The sequence below is a fragment of the Pollicipes pollicipes genome, unplaced genomic scaffold (assembly GCF_011947565.3).
Source record: "Pollicipes pollicipes isolate AB1234 unplaced genomic scaffold, Ppol_2.1 Scaffold_7261;HRSCAF=8764_pilon_pilon_pilon, whole genome shotgun sequence".
NCBI classification, from domain to species: Eukaryota; Metazoa; Arthropoda; class Thecostraca; order Pollicipedomorpha; family Pollicipedidae; genus Pollicipes; species Pollicipes pollicipes.
This window is the reverse complement of record NW_023597054.1, coordinates 17,007,740-17,031,393: the sequence shown is the minus strand read 5'-3', so window position 1 is coordinate 17,031,393 and position 23,654 is coordinate 17,007,740. Positions and strand designations below refer to the sequence as shown.

The window sequence follows — 23,654 nt, the reverse complement described above, 5'->3', positions numbered from 1 at the left end:
TACTATCGGCGACACAACCCACGTGCTACTGTGTGCCCCTGCGTCACAATCCACAAGGGCTTAGTGATAGGCCCGATCAAAGCACGTAAACTGTGTCTAGCACCGCCACTCACGCATGCATGACTGGGCTCGTGGGGCCCCACGACCAGCGCGCGGCCGTCCGCCACGCCGGCCCCCCTCCCGGCGCACTCACGCCCTCAAACTGGAACAGGAAGCTCATGATGGCCTCTGTGTACCAGAACTCGGAGTTGGTCAGCAGGAACGTCTTGACGCCGTTCTCGCGCAGCCGGTCCAGCAGCATGGGCAGACGCTCGTCCCGGTGCACGTGCTCCTCCAGGTTTCGCACTGTGTTCGCCTTCAGATCACCCTGGGAGCGGCCGCCGGCAGGGATCAGCGGCGCGCACAGCCCGCGCGGCGGTGCCAACACACTGTACACGCCACTGGCACCTGACGCATCACGTGGCAGGCGAGGCAGCGCCTCATATCAGTTCATCTCAACACAAAACAAAAAAATTGCCAGCGAGGATAATGCGCGTTTGCACGGTCATATCCACTCTCTTCAGCAATCCTACGGACATAAGCCTACACCCGCGAACATAACCTCGTCCGCTAGAGGACACCTTAACGAGCCCGCGCTCTCGCGTCCACCTCGGCCCGGATCGGCTCCTAGCGCCGTCGGCCCGCCCCGGAGAGCTCCGGGGCGAACCGGAGCGCTCCAGTCGGCAACGGAACGTGCAGGTCGGCCCCGGAGCGGACCGGTTGTCTCCAGAACGTGCCGGTCGGCCCCGGAGCGCGCCGATCCGCCCCAGAACGTGCCGGTCGGCCCCGGAGCGCGCCGCTCCGTCCGCGGCCGTCGGCGGCGGCGGCTCACCTTAATGTGCACCCAGTCGACGCTCTGGCGCACGTCCTGGAAGATGGACTTGTAGCTCATGAAGAGGTCACCGTTGCGAACGCCGTCCACCGACCTGCGGCACGCAGAAGGCGGTTCGGAGACGGCTGGGGAGGGGGGGGGGGGGGCGGGACACGGACCCGGAGGACCGACGCAGAAACTGCCACGGGCGCCCGGGACAGGGTCCGATCATGCACCAGCAGACACGGCTAGACCGACTCCTGCCACGGCGGCGGGAGCCGCCCAAGCTGACGATCACGGCGTAAACTTCGGTGGTCGCCCGGGGAGTCAACATCATATGGCCTAACGCAAACACCAATGTCAGCCAAATGCAACGTTACAGCGCCAGAAGTGTTTTAATTGGAGCGGTGAATAGACGACAGGCCCGGCGATCACGCAGGGACCTTCCAACTGCGTGCCAGACAGTAGCTAGGCTGGGACAGTGGGTCCCTTTAATATAATATAAGATAATAATAAAAGATAGCCCTTTCCTTTCAGCTTTTTACTCTCACCTTCAAAAATCGACTTTCAGAATAAGCTGAACTCCCTCTCACTGCAGTGCCAAAACGGGGAGCCACGGCCGAAACGGCGTCCAGACGCAGCTGTGGCCAACGGGCACACGAAAGACTGGCTGCAGAGACTCAGGCCCACCCACTGCCCCTCACCCCATCCGCCCACCCACGACTCCCTTAACAGTGCAGGGGAGCGACAGGGTGCATGCACTACAGCGACAGTATTCGTGGCTGGGCATTCGTGGCCGCTACACTGGACAAGTCAGTGATACAGCTGGACCGTCCATCAGACCTCCTCCAAGCTTGTGAGAACACGTGCTCATCATGGATGTTCGTGTTTAACAACTTAACCTAAACAATTTACTTAGACCCCTTTGAGATCGTCACAGGCGCCACTGGATGTGTACGATGACCTGAATAACCATGCGTTGAGATTCCAGCACAACCGAAACACTTACGGATATGGTAACTGTTTGCACCGTCGTTCTCGTCTGGTGTGCTGGTATGACATTGAGAAGGTACTAACACATCAGGCGAGGACGATAATCCCGAACAGTTATTCCATCCGTGATATTAATACCTCGTCTCGGTTCTTCCGTAAAACTGCCACCAGGACCGTTTTCACATCTCTCTTACCTACTTGCAAAAATAGCAGAAGTGATTCAGACAGAGACGAATCACTTTTGCCAAAAGTTGCTCATAGTGACCTTGCGCGGCCCGAGCCTGGTCGCAAGCCAACTCTACTTCAAGGATGTAAAAACCAGTGTAGGTCAGTTCAGCTGCATCCACACTATCAAGGCCTGGATGGAGTTCTCAGGTGTGCCGACCACGCTCACCAGGTCATGTCAGGGGCGCCAGACAGCACCAAGCCCAGGGACGAGGCTCCCCAAGTCATGTCAAGGGCGCCAGACAGCACCAAGCCCAGGGACGAAGCTCCCCAGGTCATGTCAGGGGCGCCAGACAGCACCATGCCCACGGACGAAGCTCATCACGCTACGAGGGTGGGTCAGAGGACCGCCCATACGGAACGGTAGCGCAACACAACACAACCACATCAGACGACCGACTGTGTTAGCGGTATTCACAGGTGATGTGCCTCAAATCAAATAGTTACCCAGCGCGACCACTCCTGAAAAGTTGACGGGCATTAATGGCGGGTCACAGGCAGACGCCAATGGCTCGGTCACTGCTTAGGGCGTTACCACCAGTACCGCCTCTAAGGTTTATAGAACGACGCATATTCGCGTCAATACAACCAACACCACATCAAATCGATCAGTCATCGACTCATCATAAACCCACGCGGGCACACAGACTAAATTGTGGCCGAAGAAAATCTCTCCAAGACGAGACCAGCAAGTTATGCATCATGGCACGAATAAATCCTCTCCAGAACACAAAAAAAAACACGCTGCTAATGCAAGAAACATGAATTCGCGAAGTTCCACTAAGCTGCCTTTTGCAATCCTCATGCACGCAAGCTTATCCTTTCGTCCCGTATTCCCTGGTTATTCCAAAATTTAGACAACTGTAGCCGAGTGGCAGACTGGGGAGACGTGACCCGAGGATCATAGATATAAGACCTCTGAAAATCTATGTTTCGATGTTTGCAGCTGCAGTGTGTTCCAGAATAACCCACATACCATTATACACACGGCGCAGACTGAGTCGACACCTCACAGCTCTGCTGCAGTTAATGGCAGCCTATTCGTAGCTTGCATTACGAAGATTTATCTAATATTGCTGTAGCATGACCAATATGGTAGTGGCGCTGTCAATGACCAGCACTCCCCATTAAACGTTCAATGTGGATGGCTGCGAGCTCCTGAACATAATGTTTAATGTCGCTGGCCGAAAATTTGCATGTCCCATCCAGGTCAATCGACCACACACATCCAAAACCGAGCGACGCTTCGCAGATTGATTATCGGCTTGTGCACCACGACCTCATCTTTTTTAAATGGCGTGTTTTGCGATAAGATCGACTCGGACATCCCGGAAACTTTTGGTCCCCCGTTGATCCCCCGTCTGTGGTCCCTCAGACACAGCGAGGTGCTATCGAAGACGGCATATCCTGTCGCCTACCATGCAATATGAATGTATTCTATGACACGGATTCTAGCAGGAATAGCCCTGACGTTGTCATCGATAAGCCCTGTATCGATATTACATCAAGACACCATCTTGAACACCCTGCCACTCCCCCATACTCCAGCCAACGCTTCATGAGCTCCTGGAGCGACCTGCTATTTTCTCTGCTCCCCACCGCCACTCACATCGTGTAGGAGGGGTCGTTCGAGAAGAAGTCGATGGTGCAGGCGAGGATGTAGATCTCTGGCAGGTTAAACAGCGTGTTCATCACGTACACTCGCGAGTCTTCCAGTGTGAGGAACGAGTTGGGGTACATCTCGTAGATCTCCGACCTGCGAGACAACAGCCGGCTGAGCACATGCAGACCAGCGCCGCTGAGTGACCAATGCCGCTGAGTGACCAGCGCCGCTGAGTGACCACCGCCGCTGGGTGACCAGCACCGCTGAGTGACCAGCGCCGCTGAGTGACCAGCGCCGCTGAGTGATTGAGCCGAGGAATCTCATCAGTGCGCCGCGTCAGCCATGCGCGGCCTCGAGACGCCACGGATGCCGTTCAACAGTTGGGAGTCCGGTGGGAAGCGGTACTATGTTTGCTTGCAAGTGGAGCGCTCGGGTTGCAGGGAGCCAATATAAACAGGAGTGCCAACTCAGCCACGTGGCAGCAACGTAACAAGCAAATAGGTAATCATTAAATACTTCTGCATGTCCATAATGGAGCAGTTTGCCTGCCAACACGTTACGAATAGGCCTTGTCCAGGCTGAGTTTCCTATGCAAGATCGTTACGCCACATTCCACCACGTGTTCGTGGCGGAACGAGGCGTCCCTGCCCCACGCCGGCTTACTTCTTCAGGAACTTGAAGCCGTGCACACACACCAGGATGTTTCCGTAGGCGTCTACCTTGAGCAAGTTACCGAACTGGGTGTCGAACCACAGGCCTCTGCGAACATAAAACACAAGTTTTAACACAGGGCAATAGACGGCAGGCACTCACTTTGTTTTGGACGGAATGTACATTCTCGGTAACATGTAGGCCAACTTACTTAAAATGCTGACAATATGGCATGGGAAATCACAAATGCCGAGCCAGTGCAGCAAGCAAGCCTTTGCAAGCTCTTACGGGGTACACCGCAACAGACACATAGCAGAATTGGGTGAAAAAGGTAAGTACACCAGTGTGTTCGCCACCAAACGGTACAAAGAAAATTAATGCATGCAGTGGGCCGCCTATCCCTTGTACCCAACTTGCGTCGTCTCCCTCATTCGGCTCACCTGATGGGGAAGGTATGGTCGTACTCGAACTGCAGGATCTCGATCGGGTAGCCGATATTAACCATCCGCTTCTTGATCAGCTCGAACGCCAGCTTCTCCAACGCCGGCGACTTGTACACGGCCAGGGTGTAGTCCATGTCGAACCCGAAGAACTTGATCTTCTCCAGGTGAAGCGACCGATTGACAAAGACCCTGCAGCGCGGAGGGGACACGCCTTCAGACGCGAGAACCGTGCCCTGCTGTTCGATGTTCATCATTCGACCTCCAGCTATCGGCATGCGACTGCATGAATCGTCACCGACTTCGACGGCGAGGCTGGTCAACACCAGACGGCATAGTAAACACGGTAACCAGCGCCCGGCTGGCCACGCGCGCCCCAGCGGCCCGCCGCATGAGTCAGCCGACTCCGGCGCCGAGCAGGTGTTGCCTTCGTCGGGTGTGACCGCTGCGACGGCTGCGCGGCGCCGGCGGCGGCCGGCCAGACACCGCCGACGACACCGGCCCGGCCAGCCCCGTGGGGCGGGGCTCTGCGGTCAGCTGAGCCGGCGGTCTCTCTCGCGCCGGCCGTCGGCGGCCCGGCCGGCCCCCGGCCCCCGGGTGGAGGCCCTGCAGTCTGCCGAGCCGGCGGTCTCTCTCGCGCCGCGCGGGCCAACCCCCGCGGGATCGATAGTGTTGACTCGGGTTTAAGGGCGGCTCCAACGATCTGGCTGGCATTGACATTTACGCTGATGAGGTGGGCATGGACAGTGGCACCACTTCACATGCCAGCCAGCGCGATCCCGACAGCCGTGCTGGTGTGAGGGAGGAAAATGCAATCCCGTTCGCAGAATAACATGTAATCGGGAGCGTACGCAGGGTTTCACAACTGGACGTGTGGGATGGGGCAAAACTGAATTTTTTGCTGAAAACCAGGTTAAACGTACCGTACGCGCACGCATTTTTTATGTAGTGTAAAGCAGCATCGCATGCTCAACATCCTATTTTTACGTGCCTAACTAGAATTTCTGATTGTCAGCGGAGTTGCACTTTCCTATGCATCTGAGTATGGCGATCAAAATCGGACCACGAGGTAGGACCTAGTACTACTCTACCACCACATCATCCACGCAATTTGCTTTAAAGCAAAGGACAGTTTGTGGTGTCATCCGTCGGCGCTTAGTCAGCCGGTCCGGCCGAGAGGGCCACCGTCTGCAGCGTCGGCATCACGTGCACATGCTAACGCACGCCAACAAATCATATTTGATGCCATGCAACCGCACACCAGCAAAACAACCCGGCTGCCGATCGCGCCTGGCTCTGTGCGCCGGGCCAGTCTTCTCTGGAGGGCCGCCATGCGAACTGGACCAGTGTTTTCCCAAAAGCCGCTGTGGTAACAACGGTGAACTTAAGCTCTGCCGACCGCCTCAAAATAAACAACAAGACGAACGGTCTTTGGAAAAATACGCGCGATTCGTGCCGAGTCACCTCAACGGACTGGCAGCGGGTGGGCGCGCGACCACGAGTTCTTCTGACCACGGTGTTTCCCAACAATTGCACGGGCGAACATACATTGCACAACGCATGTAATTTAGCACCGGGGCCGTGGTGGTGCGCGAAAACAGACGAATCAAAACAACCCAACACCGCCTGAAGGGTTTTCATGCTCGAACACTGCTCGATAACATCCGCAGGCCTGCGACCAAGCTCTCGGCTTTCTTGGGCTTCTCAGCGTCCCAACGCCGGCCTGATATTTTCGGGTAATATCCCCAGATCTCTTCATGCCGCATGCTAACCGGGACATGTCCCAGTTCCCGCAGTCGCACGGCGCTATCAACCAGTATGGAAAGACAATGAATGTCTCGCCCAAAAGCTCCGCCACGTCTTCTCATATTCACTTTCACATTTCATTTCATTTCCCTGCTTTCGAACCACGCGTAGCTTATTAGGTCCCGATCGGAAGTGATCCCAACGACTGTGCCGTACCGCACTGGGAGCATCTCCTGCGTTTGGTCGAGGCCTTATTTCGTAAAATGATAATAAAGACGCCTACGCTTTGAAATAATGCGTAGCTTAAGCATGCAGGTCAGTGATAAATTAATTTTAGTCCAGACTTAGATGCCAAGGCAATTAATTAAAAACACGATTCACTGGAGCTGGTACATTCCGTGGAGCTGGTACATTCCATGGAGATGGCACATCAAGTAAACTGGTACGTTCAGTGGAGCTGGTATGTTCAGTGGAGCTGGTACGTTCAGTAGAGCTGGTGCATTCAGAGGAGCTGGTGTGGTTCGCGCTGCGATGAGGTGAGGTCTTAAAGTGTAGGTTCTTGTTTTCATTTTGTAGGACCGTGCACTCGCAAGGGATATTTTAGAGCCCTCGATATTTCGACGACAAACCCGCGGGAAAACTCCCTCCAATGAAGCGGAGCATTCCACTTGACACGGCATCCATAACAGCGGCGAACGTGCAGCTGGCGTAAAGCCGCAAGAGAGGGGAACACGTGGGAAGATCGACGATCAAATGTGATTGCGGTTACGACCGCAGCCATTCCTCCACGCTCGCTGCCATCATCCGGGTCTGGTGGCTCTCGGATTGCTCCTCTTAACAGCTCTGATGACCCAAACATCGTTAGTTTCTAACGTGTGGCGTTCCGAGAAGCTATTTGCGAACGTGAGGCGACGACTCAAAGGCCCGTCCGTATTCTGGCCACAGCTACATACGGCCCAATGGCATGGGCAAATGGTTAGTTCTTCTAAACCACGCATGTGAAGGCGTCCTTGTCAATGCCATTCATACGTTGCAAACAAAAAGCTCCATCAGTCAGCTCTCCAGTTTTGATGGCATCAAGTCATCCTGAGGCTCACGAATGTCGATGTCCAATCGGGCCCGTGGCATTGATGACAAAGGTGTCACTGTTCGCTATGCTAATTATCAAACGAAAACGAAACGGCATCACAAAACGTCTCTCCCGGTAACTGTCACACAGTGAACTGCCACGTAGGAATGCCCAGCCGCCAAAAGGAATCGCCGTTGATAGCTCCACGAATCACGAACCAGTAGGTCCCCTCACTCTGCAGACAGGCCTGTGAACACCGCCAGTGCGCAGTACGCGAGCTGCGCACTGCGCACTACCACGGCAACACAGCCATTCAACTTCCTAATCATAAGGCCAGGCATGTTTATGATGTGTTTTTTGTTTCTTGATTAGCACGCACGGAAGAGTGCTGAAGTGCTGCGCCGGAGAGGCGTCGAGTGGCGCTAGCACTCTGCACCTCCTACCCGTGTGAGAGTAGTGCGTCAGATCGAGCTACAAGCTCCTGGGACCGTCTGCGACGACTCGCGGCCCCTGGGACAGTCTGTGACTAGCCGCGGCCCCTGGGACCGTCTGTGACGAGCCCTAAGCTCCAGGATCGTCCTTGGCGAGCTGCACACTTCGGGACCGTCTGTGACGAGCCGCACTCCCTACGACCGTCTTTGACGAGCCGCACGCTTTGGGACCGTCTGTGACGAGCCGCACGCTCTAGGACCGTCTTTGACGAGCTGCACGCTCTAGGACCGTCCGTGACGAGCTGCACGCTCTAAGACCGTCTGTGACGAGCCGCACGCCTCACACGATCATAACATGCCTCAGGTAGTGGACATGTTAAAGACTGAGGCAGATGGCTCGCAATATAAATAACTCACGTTGAAACGTCTTAGAAGAACGTAGCATTTCGAATGTGTGCGAATGATCGTCATAAAAAGGACCGTCGCGCCGCTCCAAAAGTCCTTGAATGTTGCGGCGCCCATTCTCAGTTAGGCTCAGCGACAGCTAGCGTTATGACGCTGTGAACTGGACGAAATCCTCGCTACAATATCAGTCATTATATAAAACTTACTGCAATATTCTTACCAAGTATTTCGACATTACCACGGCCGCGAGTTGAGGATGTGGCCCGGCAGGACCCCATCGGCCGTCCTCGGATATTTACAGCCGACGTCACGCCGTGTGAGCGACCTCGCACGAGGCACGGGCACCACCAGCAGCCGCGCGTGCAAGACTGATCGGAGACGGTGGCGGACAGACGGCAGGCAGGCGGCCGGAAGAGAGACGTCCCAGCCCCGGAGCACGCGGACACAGGCGCTGTGACACCGGCCCAACATGGCTGATGATGGAACACGTCACAGGCCCAACATGGCTGATGATGGAGCACGTTACAGGCTCGACATGGCTGATTAAAGAGCACTTCACCGGCCCGACGTGGCTGGCACCGGACCACGTCACTGACCCGACATGGCTGATGCCGGACCACGTCACCGGCCCGACATGGCTGATGCCGGACCACGTCACCGGCCCGACATGGCTGATGACGCAGCACGTTACTGGCCCGATATGGCTGCTACCGGATCACGTTACTGGCCCGATATGGCTGATGCCGGAGCAAGTCACCGGGTCTGGAGTCCGAGGCAGCCGGAGTACCGGGCACGGAACCCACGTCGCCCGAAGCCCATCATGAGCGCCGTGTTCCACCGCGAGATGGTCAGATGGCGAGCGACGTGCTCTGTCAGAGGCCAACGAGTCAGGCCTTCGATCCGATCCTGGCGCGCGGCCCGGTAAACACTGCCGGCTGGATACCTGCGCAATTCGGCTGAATTTGGCCCGCCACGGCCGCGGCGGACGGGTCCGAGGCCAGCGGGCCGCCGACAATCCGCCTCCCCATCCCATCAACCAATTGTGACGACACAGGGTGACGCACAGAAACCAATTCACGGCCGGTCGACGGGAAGTGGATGATAATACGAGATTGGCTGGCACGCGGGCGGCGAGCACGCCGAGTCGCGGCCGACGCCGCCGCCGTCCTGACAGCGCCGTGTGCCGTGCGTCCAGCCGCCTCGATGACTCGTCAGCGGTCGGCCAGCGACGCGGCACGACCGACCATCGCCAGCGGAATGTTGGCCACCGACGAACTGGCGACGCGGACAGGGAAGAGGCGGGCCGCAGCCGGCGACAATGGCGCCGTGGTGTCACGGCCGCGGCGGGGGGGGGGGGGGGGGGAGGGGCGGCGGCTAATCCGTCGGTGAGCGCCGTCAGCTGCCGCAGTTCGACTCGCCGCTCTCGCGCGGGCGAATACCTCTGGACCTCTGGCTTTGAGTCGACGTTGCATTTAAGTCCTCCAAATCGTTTCTGGGTTTTGAGGCCACGTGGCTTTTGATGTAATGAACATGGGTCCGACTGCGCGGAAGTGTAATCCACTTCGACCTTGGGTCATCTTTGCATAGCATGACAACTAATTTGAATAAACAGTCCGGAAGTTGCTGTGACATCTGGAGGTAACGCTGATGCTGGCTACAGATGTGCCCCAAATCCTCGATATATTGTCACGGAGTTGGTTCCCGTGACAAACAGCAAAAGGTAAAGCAATATTCCGACATACGGGTGACATGGGGGTTAAGCAATGGCCCTTTATGCCGATCAAGTAAAGGAATGTTCCACATTTATTAAGGCAAGCACCAGATATGATGGAAAAGCTCCCTGGTAACCACTGGAATGCCTTTAAGTGAAAAAGACTGCTTTAAATTTTACATAAATGGCTATTTAGTGAAGGTGTTCCTCAATACATCATCATTTGATTACGCCACGGAACATTTTTATGGCACCAGAGTCGCTGCCAGACTGTCAGAACTGCCACTGTAGCGGACGGACTGACTAACTTGCAGTACCTCAAATCGCCGCAAAACGGACTGTTAATTCATGCTTGTGAAAAACAACGGCCGCTGTGTGCGCGTTTTGGCCCTTTCTCGTCGCGTTTTTGTATTTTTGCGTGATGGAGTATTGTTTACTCGCAGTTGTATCATCTGTTACGGCGCTTTTTTAAAATTAATCGATTCCCAGCCTCACGTCCATCATGGCTAGTAGAGCTGCTCAAATGCCTGCATGTATCACAAAAACGCTGTTCGTCATCGAGGCTCACATTTAAGGCGCTGAGCTGGACGGAAGCCAACTAGTTTGCGTTGATGCGACAATACGTGCTGACGTATTCCGGGCACGAATACGCTAATGGCCATATTTGTCGTGAACTTGACAATGTGGGGCCACTGAAGACGCGGGAATAAGCGCGATGCTTGTATGGCCCCACACGCCTCTGCGCGACTTCAAGTTAGGCGGCGCGAAAAACAGTCAGCACAAATTCGCGTGCGCCGAGCTCAGAAACAAGAGGATCTGACGCCTTGCAAAAGGCATAACTGCGAGCTGCACGGGATGACCTCGAAAATGGCTAGCTCGGTTCAAACCCCCGTACAAATGTGGAACAGTCTCTTCAATAGTCGCAGACAGGTGCTCCAAGCCGTATACACTTGAGCTGCCAGAACGACATATGGTGTGATTCACAGCTGCACTTGCCTGAGCTTCCCGAGTGTATTCGACACACTTTAATCAAGTAATGCAAATACATTTAGATTGACCTTCATGACGTCGTATTGACTTCAAAACCTTTTCCAAATCCGGCCGACATCAAGCGACATGCACATGCCAAGGCACCTGTGCCAGCCGCCGGGTCATAGTGCTGTTTCGGCGTGGTCTCCCATGTTTTCGCCCCTTGCGGGCTCATAACAAGGTCGCTCCATCTCGTCTGGCTAATGATGAAACCCGGCCTGACTTAACCGCAGCCGACCCGCCCACGTCACCTCGGTCACCGGCCGTCCCGCCTCCGTCACCGACCGCCCCGCTCCGTCAGCCGACTTTTTGCGCCGCCGTTGAAGGCTAACGAGCCCCGGACACGTGCGCCCAACATCTGGAGACGGGTCAGCACGTCGGCCGCCCACACACACAGCCGCGCACGCCGGCTCGCCGCATGACGCGCTGGCATTGACTGCGGTTCGACACACGAGCGCCCGGAGAGCCCGGCGGGGACGCATAGTCAACGCGGCGGCCACCTCATCCTCGCACTTGTGGCGGGGAAAACACCGGCAAGGATACCGGGTGCCGGCGGACGCGTAATATTCAAAGGCGTTATTTATAGCAAGATATTCCATCAGCTGTTGCGGTGTAACATCACACTTAAGTAAAATTCGCCTGCTCGGGGCGGAAAACAAGCATATCCAATATCACATCAGCAGTGAACGCAGGCAACATCACTTCAGCTTCAGTCGCATCAGTCGCAAGAAAAACACATTTCGGGCGCCACCAGACATCACGCGTCGTCGGCGACCGAGCAGGTGATGCGTTAGGCGAAAACAGCTCGGTCCACCGCGCACCCAGCACTCGCCGCTCGTCCTACCTGTGCTCGGCCTCTCGCTTCTCGCCGGCCACGCCGGCGCCGTCGAACGTGCAGAAGTCATCGTCCTCGCAGATGGACGGGCCCAGCCGCGATATGCGCATGCCATTGATGCGGCCGCGCCAGCCGTTCTCGCCAGCCGGAGCGGGCGCACTGCCATTGGCGCTCATCGTGCAGGGGGAGGGGAGGTCGCGTGCGCACGTCCGCCGCCGACCGACGCAGACGACCAACTGGTGGTGGTAGCGGCGGCGGCGGCGGCGGCGGCTGGAGGTCACCGGGCAGGGCGGATCATACCGGCCGGCCGGCCGGCAAGCGGGTCCCGCAAGGTCGTGCGGTACGCCCCGTGGCTGTACCGAGTTTGGTATGGGTACACCGGCACCGAGCGCGCCACAAGGTCCACCATGGAAGCGGCGTGGCGCATCGGCTCCGGTACACGAGCGCGGATGTAAGTCAGAGACAGACCGGCACGCAGCCGGTCAGACCACGGCCCGGATCGGCACGCGGCCGTGCATTCTTCGGGAGTGTGATGCAACGACGCCGACCCTGACGCAAGACCGGCCGTGGCTGCGGGGGACGTGCGCGGCGTGGGCGGGCCGCGTAACGGTGCTATCGGGGCGTGACTGACCAAGGCCAACAACTGGCCAGAGTCCGCCGCGTCACGTCGCACGACAGATTCGGCCAGTCTTCTATTGTCATCATCCGCCCACTTGACTGCGATACATTCTTCGTGCGGATCACACAGAAGGCAGCTGCTGCGGCTGCGTCCTCGGTCGCCGCGCCTGCGTGTCAGATGGCGGCTTGCTTTCACTCGTCTGCCCCGCACCCGCGGGCGCACTGGCCAGACGCGGAGGGTTCCTCCCTGCAACACTGTGCATTCCTCTGCAGCCCGTCCTGCACCCGCCGGCAGCCTGTCTCGCCGCCTTCTTCCAGCCGCTCGCTCATCTCGCCGATGTACGGATGGGCGAGGGGTGAGACAGACCGGTGTTGTGCAAAGGGGCGGCACGGGCCGGCCAGGACCGCCCGCCCCGGCTGCCGGAAGTGTGGCGCGGTCGGGTGCGAGGGTACGGCTTCGGCGGCGGCCGGTCCCCCACCTTGACCGCGTTTTACCGGCCGGCGCCGCGGCGCCGCGGCCGACCAAACACCGGAACCCCGCTGTGACGAGGCGTGGTCTCTCGCTGACGCCGCTGTCGGGGAGCTGGCGGTCCGAGCCTCAACCCGCCCGAGTCCACTGACGAGGCGCGGTCTCTCGCTGATTCCGCTGTCCGGAAGTCAGCAGTCCGAGCCCTGCCCCGCCACCCTGCGTCCGTCCGCTCCGCGGCCAGCCATCTAATGCATAAACGGCAGAGCTCGGCTCTTTTCTGCACGAGTTCGTCGGTGATCTTAAAGTGTACCTGGCAGCGGCCCTCCGGTGAGGTTACTTTATACAAAGGCGTTTGAGAGGATCCCATATATAAATATATATATATATATATATATATATATATATATATATATATATATATATATATATAACATTATACAGCGGCTTATATATGTATATATATATATATATATATATATATATATATATATATATATAAGCCGCTGTATAATGTCTCCATTAAGCAGGAGGCACCAGTACCATACATGGCGGGTTGGTCAGGAAAACCACGGACATCCAGCATGGTGCACTATTACCACACAAAGCAATGAAGGATCGAAATGGCGAGGTGAGCGCGATACGAACGAAACCAACACCGCATCCACGCCGAGAATAATCACAGACGCTACCCCCAGCTGCCCCGTCGGATTGTCCCGGAGGGTTCCCACAACTTCTTCGCATCAGAGCCCTAACAGGGCGCGACGCACTCTTCACCAGTGCCCAGTAACGCAGCAACAGCCAGGCTGACCTTGCATGCACAACTTTCACCCGAGCACTGTGAACTGTAGTCAGCAGGGAGGGTATCATCAAATGGAAGAGCCCCATGAAGAAAACAATCGTGGCGACATTTTACATCGGCAGCAATGCTTTGTCATTGTTATAGAAACAGAAAGCAGTCGAGAGCCAACGATTTAAGTCCGAGGATAGTGTGTGTATTCCTAAACAGCTGTGAGCCGCAAATTCAATCTCCACTTTTAGCAATAATTTGGGGCGGAGACGCGTGGAGCACCTGGGGGACTCGTCCTCCGCATTTTTGCCTCCGTGGCTGCTTTTAAAGGAGTGCGTATTAGAGGACTGGAGCTGGACCTGAGTCTGTGCACTAAGTGTGAGCGTAGTGAACTGGTTGTTGGTACACACGTGTAAAATGAATATGTTAAAAAAACGCTGTATGCAAACATGCCACTCCACATCGGCAACGCAAAAATACGCTGTTTTTAACCGACCTGATCTTTATGTTTTGCAGCTTAATGGCCAACGGATGAACACCTGAACAAGAAATATACGTAAACGAGGATACCCCATTGGTGGGACGTCAATTCCAAGAACATTTTGGAATGTGCGGAACATTTTGCGCGACAAATACCTTTCAGGATAGCATCAGTGAAAATGCATCTTGGTCACACCATAACTGCTCGTGCAATATAAACTCATCCCCGTCATTGACATCCAACTCACCATCGTCTGCCTAAATTCAAAATTTCAAAGACAGCCAAAAACAAAAATTACGAAGCACAACGCAAATCATGATGAAGCCCTTTAGTTGCCCTTATATTGTAGTTGCCGGGGCATTTGGGGCAAATTTTAAAACTCATGAAAAAGGGCGGCCCAAGAAATTGAAGGGCATAATGGAGAGTAAGTTGTTCAGTGTATTAGCGGGGAACACTATTCACATAGATAAGACAGTAGTATTAGTCTCATTCCTCAGAAAAACCGGGAGAATGGAGATGTAGTCGGGTTGATATTTTGGCTACATGCCTTTATCGAAACAATAGCACAAGTGAATTCACTCCTGCTATTGTTTCGAACCGTGACCCCAGTTCATGGCCCATCCGTGTCTGTGTCATTGGGACTTAACGGCGCACTCAGCTATTGAGGCTGTAAGGCGTCGCCTGCCTCTCACTCTAGCGGGAAGGGCAGGCACCGCGGGGAACGAACCCCGTACCCCTGGTTTCCCAGACGCGCAGTGGTTAACGCAGACGCGTTAACCACCACACCACCGGCACCTCCTCGTGGTCTATCTCCCACCAACCTCTGCGTCCGCTCGCGACCCTGGTGGCACGTGCGCTGGCCGCCTGTGCGCTGCATCTCCACTACCGTAGATGCCTCCTCTGGTACATACTGTCCGATAACAAATGTTGCAACTTATGACGTAAAGAACATAGCCGTCGTCTTGTCGGCGTCTCCTTGTAGTCCTTGATCATCGAGTAATAGCCAGGACAAGCGAAATGGGCGAAAGGATTCGCGGATTATCCGTCTTTCGCCTTTTGGCTATATGTTTTTCACAATTCAAAAACGGGTTTTACAGATGGGCAGCCTACATTTTATCACGATGCGCTTAATGATTCCGATGCGGCCACCACAACAGTGCGCTCCCCCATTCCTGTCGACCACTTTACCGCTGTTACTTCTCGGAATATCTATCCTACGCATCAAAAATGGATTATTTGGCTTGGTCGTATAGGTGCAATGCTCCTGCTACATAATGGGCGCAGCCCATACACGGACGGAACGTGTCCTGGAGGCTGACGCTATTTCGCACTGGGTGAAGCCCACCTGTTCCATTAACCGGACAAGCTATGACCTTCCGTGATGGGGCCAGCCTATTGGAGGTAAGGGGCCCACGAAAGGTCACTAAGCAACATTTGCCGACTGGCACGCTGCGGAATCGCACAACAACGCCAGCTAAGGTTTCGGCTAAGGTTTACGAGGTTAACCTGAGCCAACCATAGCTAACCCCGTCCCTGCCTCCCACAACTAAAAACGCGTGCCGCCGCCCCTGCTGACAATCCCCATTGTCATCCAAATCATCCGCCAGCTCCACAAATGTAAGTACCGGATGCAAGCAGAAATGCGTAACCGGCGCGTCAGAGCCTAGATGCTCTTTATCATCAATATTTGCATTGTATCGAGAAATCAAACTTACGGGTCTGAAGATTTCATCACCAAGGGCGGACGACAGGACGACAGAACAGAAATGTACGTAAACAGCGATACAGAGGTAGAGGGCCTCATGACATGCGCAAACTCCAAATGCCAACTATTAACGCGCATCAAGAGTTTGGGGAAGGAACTACTATACGAGCATTTCGGAGAGCGTTGCGCTGGTTGTTGGTGTGAAAGCCAAATTTCCCACCGTTGCGCTCGCTGGCACCAGTGGTCTCACAGCGTCAAGAATCCATCCCAATGCCTAAAGCAAAGATAGGATCACCCTTCCGCCGGTAACATGCTTCTAAATCACCGAGAACAACAGATAATTCAACAGTCTGAGACGAGCAGAGCTCGGCGCATTCCGAGCCCTCTTCAGAGACAACGGCAGTGGTAGAGCCGGCACAAACGGCTGGACAAATACTGCATACTCCTACCTGGGCTGCCTCATGATGTCCGGCATGCGTCAACTCAGCAACAGCAACCGAACGTACACACACGGCAGAACACGGAACGCAAATGATGAAACGGACCTGGAGACAGGCAGACCGCTTGGGACAGTACCCACTTCGTGACGTCAGCTCTGGCATGACGTGGCGAGGCGGTGCCGAAGCGAGGAAACGGAATCAGTCGCAGCTGATGCAAGCCGCACAGACTGTGTCCGGAATCAGAGGTGACCGGCGGGCCGACCGCGGATTACGGCTGTTTCGGCCACCTGCGTTTTCTGTGGCCCACTTGTGCCGCACAGCGCGCGCGGGCAACGAACGAGGGCTAATAACGCCGCACGCCCACTGTGAAAACCTCGTGGCCTGGTGTAACGCAAATCACGGAGGTTCCGGCCAGCCTCCAAGGCACACGTATTCACTCGTGGCTTTCATCGCAATCCGGAATAGCTTATACCGAGGCGGGTCGCCAAGGGATGTGTATTATCAGCGCGCTCCGCCTGCTCAGATTGTTGCCATGAAGTCGGCTGGCGGAGACCGCAGGCCTTCCGGCGCGGGACACGCCGAGACTTCCCAGGCCTCCCGGTACTGAGCCAAGTCTCGAGCGCGGCCACGCCTCCACCCCAGGCTCGACGCTGAGAAGCTCACCCACGCGCGCGCGTGCTGGCAGACGAGAATATCCACACGAAATGTCAGAAGTCCGACAGTGTTTGGGGCATTTAGACGTCCGCAAATTACCGGGGAATCGGGAAAGTCGTTATTTGCCCCTCATCGGCGAAACTAGCAAACCGATTTCGCCCGTCTCAGTTGCAACCGACAGTCTTGAATGTCAAGACCCCGAAAACGTACCTTGTGGAGACCTTGAGATGAATGAAACCGTCAAATTCAACTTGTCATTTGCAGGCATGTAAACACCCAATTTTAGCGTCAAAATCACGGCATGAACCGGCTAGCATGATGGATAGATGCACAATATATTTCGAATTAAATGAGCTCCTCCCGGTCAATGCCGCTCGACGATGGTAAGAGGACAAACCGTTCCATGATCCAATGTGTAACGTGACACATCCTCGGCGGTTGGCAATTAACCACGGCGTCGATCATCCGCATCGCTTAGCCATATCGACAAGCAGCTGGTAGCCGAGACCGTCAGGCACGCGATGATCACAGGCTGGAACTCAAGATCCGGCCTCACTAGAGAACAGCACCACACCAGTCAGTGAGCGACCGAGAGCCTAGCGATCAGGAGAGCGGCGCTTCAGGAGAGCGGCGCTTCAGGAGAGCGACGCTTCAGGAGAGAGACGCTTCAGGAGACCGCCGCGTTGGAGCAGAGCTACACCGCTGGTCAGACAGCCTCCCGGGGCTCTCAGCAGTCGCCACACCGGCCGTGACAGCGACCCGTGAATCAGGAGATACAAAAACATGAGTTACCGGTCCAGATAGCAGCCAGAGAAACAGAGTCCACCATCCACTTGCTAGCACAGCCGCACAACACTGCGCGCGGCCCCGACTAGCAGGCTCAGCAACGGAAAATGACGCCGCGCTGAAGGCAGTGCAGCTTAGGACATGCCTGCAGGGAGGGACATGCCTGCGTTCGATGGCAAGCATCGTCTCCAGGTTCCTGGGCCTTAGCTTGGTCCCGCAAAACCACAATAGCGTGATGCAGTTTACCATTAAGACACATTCTGCGGCGTGGGAAGACCGAGACAATAACAGGCATGATTATCATCACGCAAACCGCAAACTTATCGATAGATTGCGATATCCTCTTCCACGAGTTTGGCACGCGGATGTGTGCTGATATCTAGCACCCGCACACAAGATGTTCATAGCTGGAAAATTGGCTGGATTTGGGCCTACCAAAGCATGCAGTTTTAGTCGCCGAGGTGCGCCGAGATGAACGAATTTAGGGTTTGTGGTGGTCGGGACGGGGACACTGGAAAACGCCAGCATTTTGGATGGGTGTTGGTCACAATAAATTGAACCTTGCGCCTATTAGTTTTCATGGCCCGCTCCGTCCCGGTTCAGGCAAAAGCATGTTAGACTGGCTTCGGAAAACATGACGTTGGAGGCTCCCTGGTCTGCTCCCAGTGCGCGGATAGGTCGGACATTTATTGAAATCGTTAAAGGGTCTGCAGACGGACGCCCAACTGCGTCACAGAGCTGGTTTCCCGCCTCCACCTTGGACCCACGTGCTTGCCAGTAACGTGGTTCGCTTTCTCCTCAGTCAGTATACATAAATCTCATCTTCCTGCCGCAACTGATCGTCGACATCTGAATCTGTTTCCGTCCGAGTCTTCAGCTTTTTTGCGACTGAAAAACTTAACGTTTCTCATGTTCAGAAAATGGGAGGCGGTATTGCAACAAGACAGGTCAAGAGTGGTGATATTGCAACTTCGCAGAAATGCGTCACTTGATCAAACAAGCTGCAATTATATTTTTTAAATATCAAAGCAAAATTGTTAGATAATTGTTTGATTATTTACTGAAAATTTCCTTCTGTCGCACTCGGTGGACGAAAAGGCAGCAGCGGCCGCATTTGCGCAGCTGGCCGCATGGGGCCGGGCCGCTGAAACCACCGCAATTTCCTGTTAGATGGCGTTAACGTTAGCGAGTCTTATTCGCTCGGGCTTCGGCCTCCCTCGATATCAGAACGGTGGCGTTCAACCAAGGCCTCCGTGAGTACGTCAGAGCCACATGAACCGGCCTCGTCCGGCCAAATGGCCTGCTGCGAAGGCTGTTTGGCTGCTCACCGGCCGGACGCGGCATCCGGCGTTCCGACGCACCAACGCCGCGTCCTGCGCGGGCCGATCCCATCCTGCCCCGGCCCGCCAGTCACGCCTACCCATGCCACGTCCTGCGCGGGCCGGCCCCATCCTGCCCCGGCCCGCCAGTCACGCCTACTCATGCCGCGTCCTGCGCGGGCCGGCCCGACCCTGCCCTGGCCCGCCAGTCACGCCTACTCATGCCGCGTCCTGCGCGGGCCGGTCCCATCCTGCCCCGGCCAGCCAGTCACGCCTACCCATGTCGCGTCTTGCGCGGGCCGGTCCCATCCTGCCCCCGGCCCGCCAGTCACGCCTACTCATACCGCGTCCTGCGCGGGCCGGTCCGATCCTGCCTTGGGCCGTCAGCCACGTCTCCTCACGCCACGTCCTGCGCGGACCGGTCCGACCCTGCCCTGGCCCGCCAACCACGTCTCCCCACGCCACGCCCTGCGCGGGCCGGTCCGACCCCGCCCGCCATCCACGCCTACTCACGTGGTGTCCTGCGCCGACGGGTCGCACCAGGACCATTCGGCCGACACCATCGTGTCGCGAGTCTGACACCCAACTGCCTGGCCGGCACCCACACCGCCATCCGCTCACCGACACCCGGCGGAAACCTAAATCAACGTGATTATCGATGTCAATTCGCACGATAGGCGAATCAGCGAGCAACTGAAGAGGTTCTCTGAACGGCACTGTGTCCACCCCGACACAGACGCTGGCCGTGCCGCGAAAACAGCAGAATCGCTCGGGTCGACACCACCAGCCGACCTCGACGTAAACAGGTCAACGACCCGTGTGTGCGATGGCGAGGTCACTGATTTCTTGGCTGTTTGGTTTTACTTTTGCGCTCCATTTGACATGACGTCTGATGCATTGCGACCCCGACATTGACACCAGCCCTGTGGCAGACCAAGCCATCACACAGCTCGAAAACAAGTACAGCAAGGCATCGTGTATGGATCATTCGCTGCACTGCTTGACGGCAAAGCCAAATGTTTTGCTTCCGTCAAATGTATGTCCGTATGTAGGCAGCAATGTTCTTACCGAATAACTATATAAACATACAACACACGTGCATACACCTTCAACTAAGCACACACATGCACAATTTATATAAAACAATTTCATCAATAAATAAATGCAGTGAATAAATAAATAATATACAGAAAAAATAAATGCATAAATAAATAAATAATATACAGAGATAAATAAACAAATAAATAAATAAAACAGGTCACATTTTATACAAAAAACCGGGTGGCCAATAAAGGCTTCAGCCCGTTGTTCATTGAGCTATGTGTTCATTGGTATGGTGTATAGTTCTTGTGTATATATATATATATATATATATATATATATATATATATACAGGTTTTTTCCAAACACCGCTTGGCAAGCCCAAGATTTAAGAAGCATTAAGACGTCAGCCGAGCCGGTGGCCCCGCACGGATCCTTGAAGTATTTCTGAAGGTCATCACAAACGAAACACACGGCGCCAATGTTGGGCAACCGTTTAACCCCAGCTTTCTCCCTGCTCCATCCCCACAGAAAGTCGCCTCGCTGAACAAGGATGTGAGAAAATTACACCCATGAAGATGTTAGTTTCGTAAACGGGAAAAGGATGTGGATGGCTTCAGCGCCCACCGGATGCCACGCGAAAAGCCTGACAAAAATATCGATGACAGATCAGAGCCCTAGCGAGTGGCGACCCAGCGAAACCCAGCCGTGAGCAAGCGTGATGAGCCTTCACAGGCCCACTGTGCCAAGAGCCACCGATGGCTGCGCCCCTCCCATCTGACGAGCCCTCTCAGGCCCACTGTGCCAAGATCCATCGATGGCTGCGCCCCTTCCATCTGATGAGCCTTCGCATGCCCGCTGTGCCAAGACCCACCGATGCTGCACCCCTCCCATCTGACGAGTCTTCGCGGGCCCACTGTGCCAAGAGCCACCGATAGCTGCACCCTTCCCACCTAACCCAGCCGGTGTCATCAGCCACCACTCACGGAGGCAGCAAGGCCACATACGTCACCGGTGTCGATGCATGGTGTCAGCACGGGAGATACCGTCCGCTCTTCACGCCCGGCAGCGCATGGTGACAGCAGGGACGGCGCCGCCCGATCAGATTACCGGTGACGGCGCATGGCGGCTGACGGGGTGACACCGCGTGACAGGCCAGCCGGGCCGCGCCTCTGTCGTCAGCCATTCCCCCTCCCCACCTCTACCCTACCTCCACGCCCTCCCCATCCCTCCCGCTCACTCGGATCAGATAACACCGCACTACGGGGAGTAAAGGCCGAGTTGGTTCGCGGATTTCTCTGCGGGGCTAGCTTCTAATTTCCCGTTGGCATTGTGGATCCCAGGCGATAACACGACCAGTCGTCGCTGGCGGCCCACTAACGGGTTCCCCATGACCTGCGCTGAATTTCTTCACGAAAGACGAGCCTGGCCTTGACGCTTCATAACCATGCAGCCTGCTGGCGGCTGGGGTACACAGCGCGTGTATGCTGCGGTCGTGCGGGGTTCCACAAGGTCAAGGTCAAATGCTGCTCGGCGCATTCGAGAGAATCCCCTCACGTTTCCAGGACAGGGTATGGCGGAGTATATGTTCAGGCGGAGACACCGACGCGCTTCAATCGCCTTACAGCGAGCGTCAGACATCAACCACAACAAACTGCTGGCAAGGTGGCAGAACCCAAGAGGAAATACCCGGAGGACGCGAAGAACAGCAAAACTTCAAGTGCCAAAAAGACAAGAGGACCAATGGATAAACTTCGCAGGAATAGAAATTAGAATGGGAGGATATAAGAAGCTCAGATGGACAAAGCAACATGGGAAAAGATTGAGACAACAAGCGAAAACGAGAAATGCTAATGCGAAGAGACTGTTGTGGTGAAAGCGTCATCAGCGGGGTCCGGAGCAATGGCCGACTCTTATTGACCGCAACGACGATCTCAGCTCAAGAAGACATGGCGTAACACCCATAAGAACAAGAAAACAACAAAGGATCAGTCATTAATTGCGGAAGTTACACGTTCCAAACGCAGGGTAGCAAAAGCAAGAGCATCAAAGCAGCCGAAAGGAGTGGGGCAGCAGATCGTCACGCTGTCTTTATCGGAATCATGGTGCAGATCGCTATGAAATGCAAGCTGCCAATTGGTAAGCCTGTTAACGACTTGTCCAAAATATAAAAACAAATCAAAGAAACGCATCATGCTGCAGTGCGGGCAATGTGGGCAAGTTCCATACCGCGGGCACTGCGGGGACCCCACTCCAAATTAGTGGCGGCCACCTCAACATGCGGACTTGCTCCCGAGCGAGAAACAAAGTCCCCGCGGAAAACAGCTGACGAGCGTGAGAAAAGGCATTGAACGACCGAAGGGACGAACACGTACTCTGAAGCTCGCAGTGCGAGGGGTTTCATTGGAGGGAGGGGGGTTAGGGCGTATTGCGTTCAGTTCGATTTTTCCAAGGCGTTGTACGAGTCATGTCGAAAACACTGCGGTTCAAACAGACACGCCGACGAAAGAGGCGCGGGAACCAGGCGGCCAGCGGGAGAGCAAGCCTCCAACTGTGTGAAGTCGGAGGCTTGAGAAAAGTTACCAGTTGTGCAAGAGCTGCCATATGGGTGGTGACTGGAAGGAAATATTCAAAAATAACACCTCTCCCCCCCACTCAAATGCGTCATAACTTACGGTACTCAGGACGGTGTCAAGAACGTTAAGCGTTCTTCATTATTTTGTTTTTACTTTTACTCGCTTCACCTCGCTTGAACGCGTTCGACAACTGTGAGCCACTTTTAGGCCCTCGTGCACAGTTACCAACGTTTTAAAAGCTGTGGGGTACGCGTCTCCCACCACTCTCACGGTGGCACCACCCCTAAGATCATTTCCAACGCCGCACCACCTATCTACGAAACGCCGCGCGATTATCAAAACAGATGCAAATGAACAACTGGCCTTCTCGACACAAGTCAAGCGGCAGGGCGCAGCGTCTCGCCACGGCAGCCCGCCGCATCCTCCGCATGCGGCCAGTCACCACACAGATGATCAGGTCCGCAGACCAGTCTAGCGGCCCCTGCAGCGCGGTAGGCACACCCCGCCGCGACGCCGCTCCAGACGGCCGAGTGGCCGGCCTGAGCCCGTGATCACGGCTCCGGTGCCGCCCGTCCCACCCGCTGACGCGCCGCGTCGGTTCCCGGAGCCGCGGCGCGCCCGCTGCGCACCTCGGGATCCGGGCTGCCCCGACCGAGCTGCGCAGCGGCCGGCCGTACCCGGCGGCGCCGCGCCGGCCGCCGGGCACGGCCGGCGCGTGCTCCGCGGCGGCGGGCGCCTCCTCTTCGGTCCACACACATCCGGGAATAGCGCAGCTCGTGTCGGGCGGACG

The 23,654-nt window shown here is 55.7% G+C and overlaps 1 protein-coding gene across 6 annotated transcripts in view; it reads right to left on the bottom strand.

Annotated features, from left to right (window-relative positions):
* The window catches only part of Nt5b (5' nucleotidase B), a gene marked incomplete at its 3' end in the record, with an annotated part of 38,325 nt that overhangs the window by 6,309 nt on the left and 8,362 nt on the right, over positions 1 to 23,654 (bottom strand). For 4 of the 6 annotated variants that reach the window (XM_037235778.1, XM_037235780.1, XM_037235779.1 and 1 more), the window contains 6 exon segments: positions 194 to 367; positions 872 to 965; positions 3,678 to 3,824; positions 4,335 to 4,430; positions 4,763 to 4,954; positions 11,998 to 12,208. In XM_037235778.1, the coding sequence (XP_037091673.1) occupies positions 194 to 367; positions 872 to 965; positions 3,678 to 3,824; positions 4,335 to 4,430; positions 4,763 to 4,954; positions 11,998 to 12,164 (870 nt within the window). In that variant the 5' untranslated portion in view covers positions 12,165 to 12,208. 6 annotated transcript variants of the gene reach the window in all.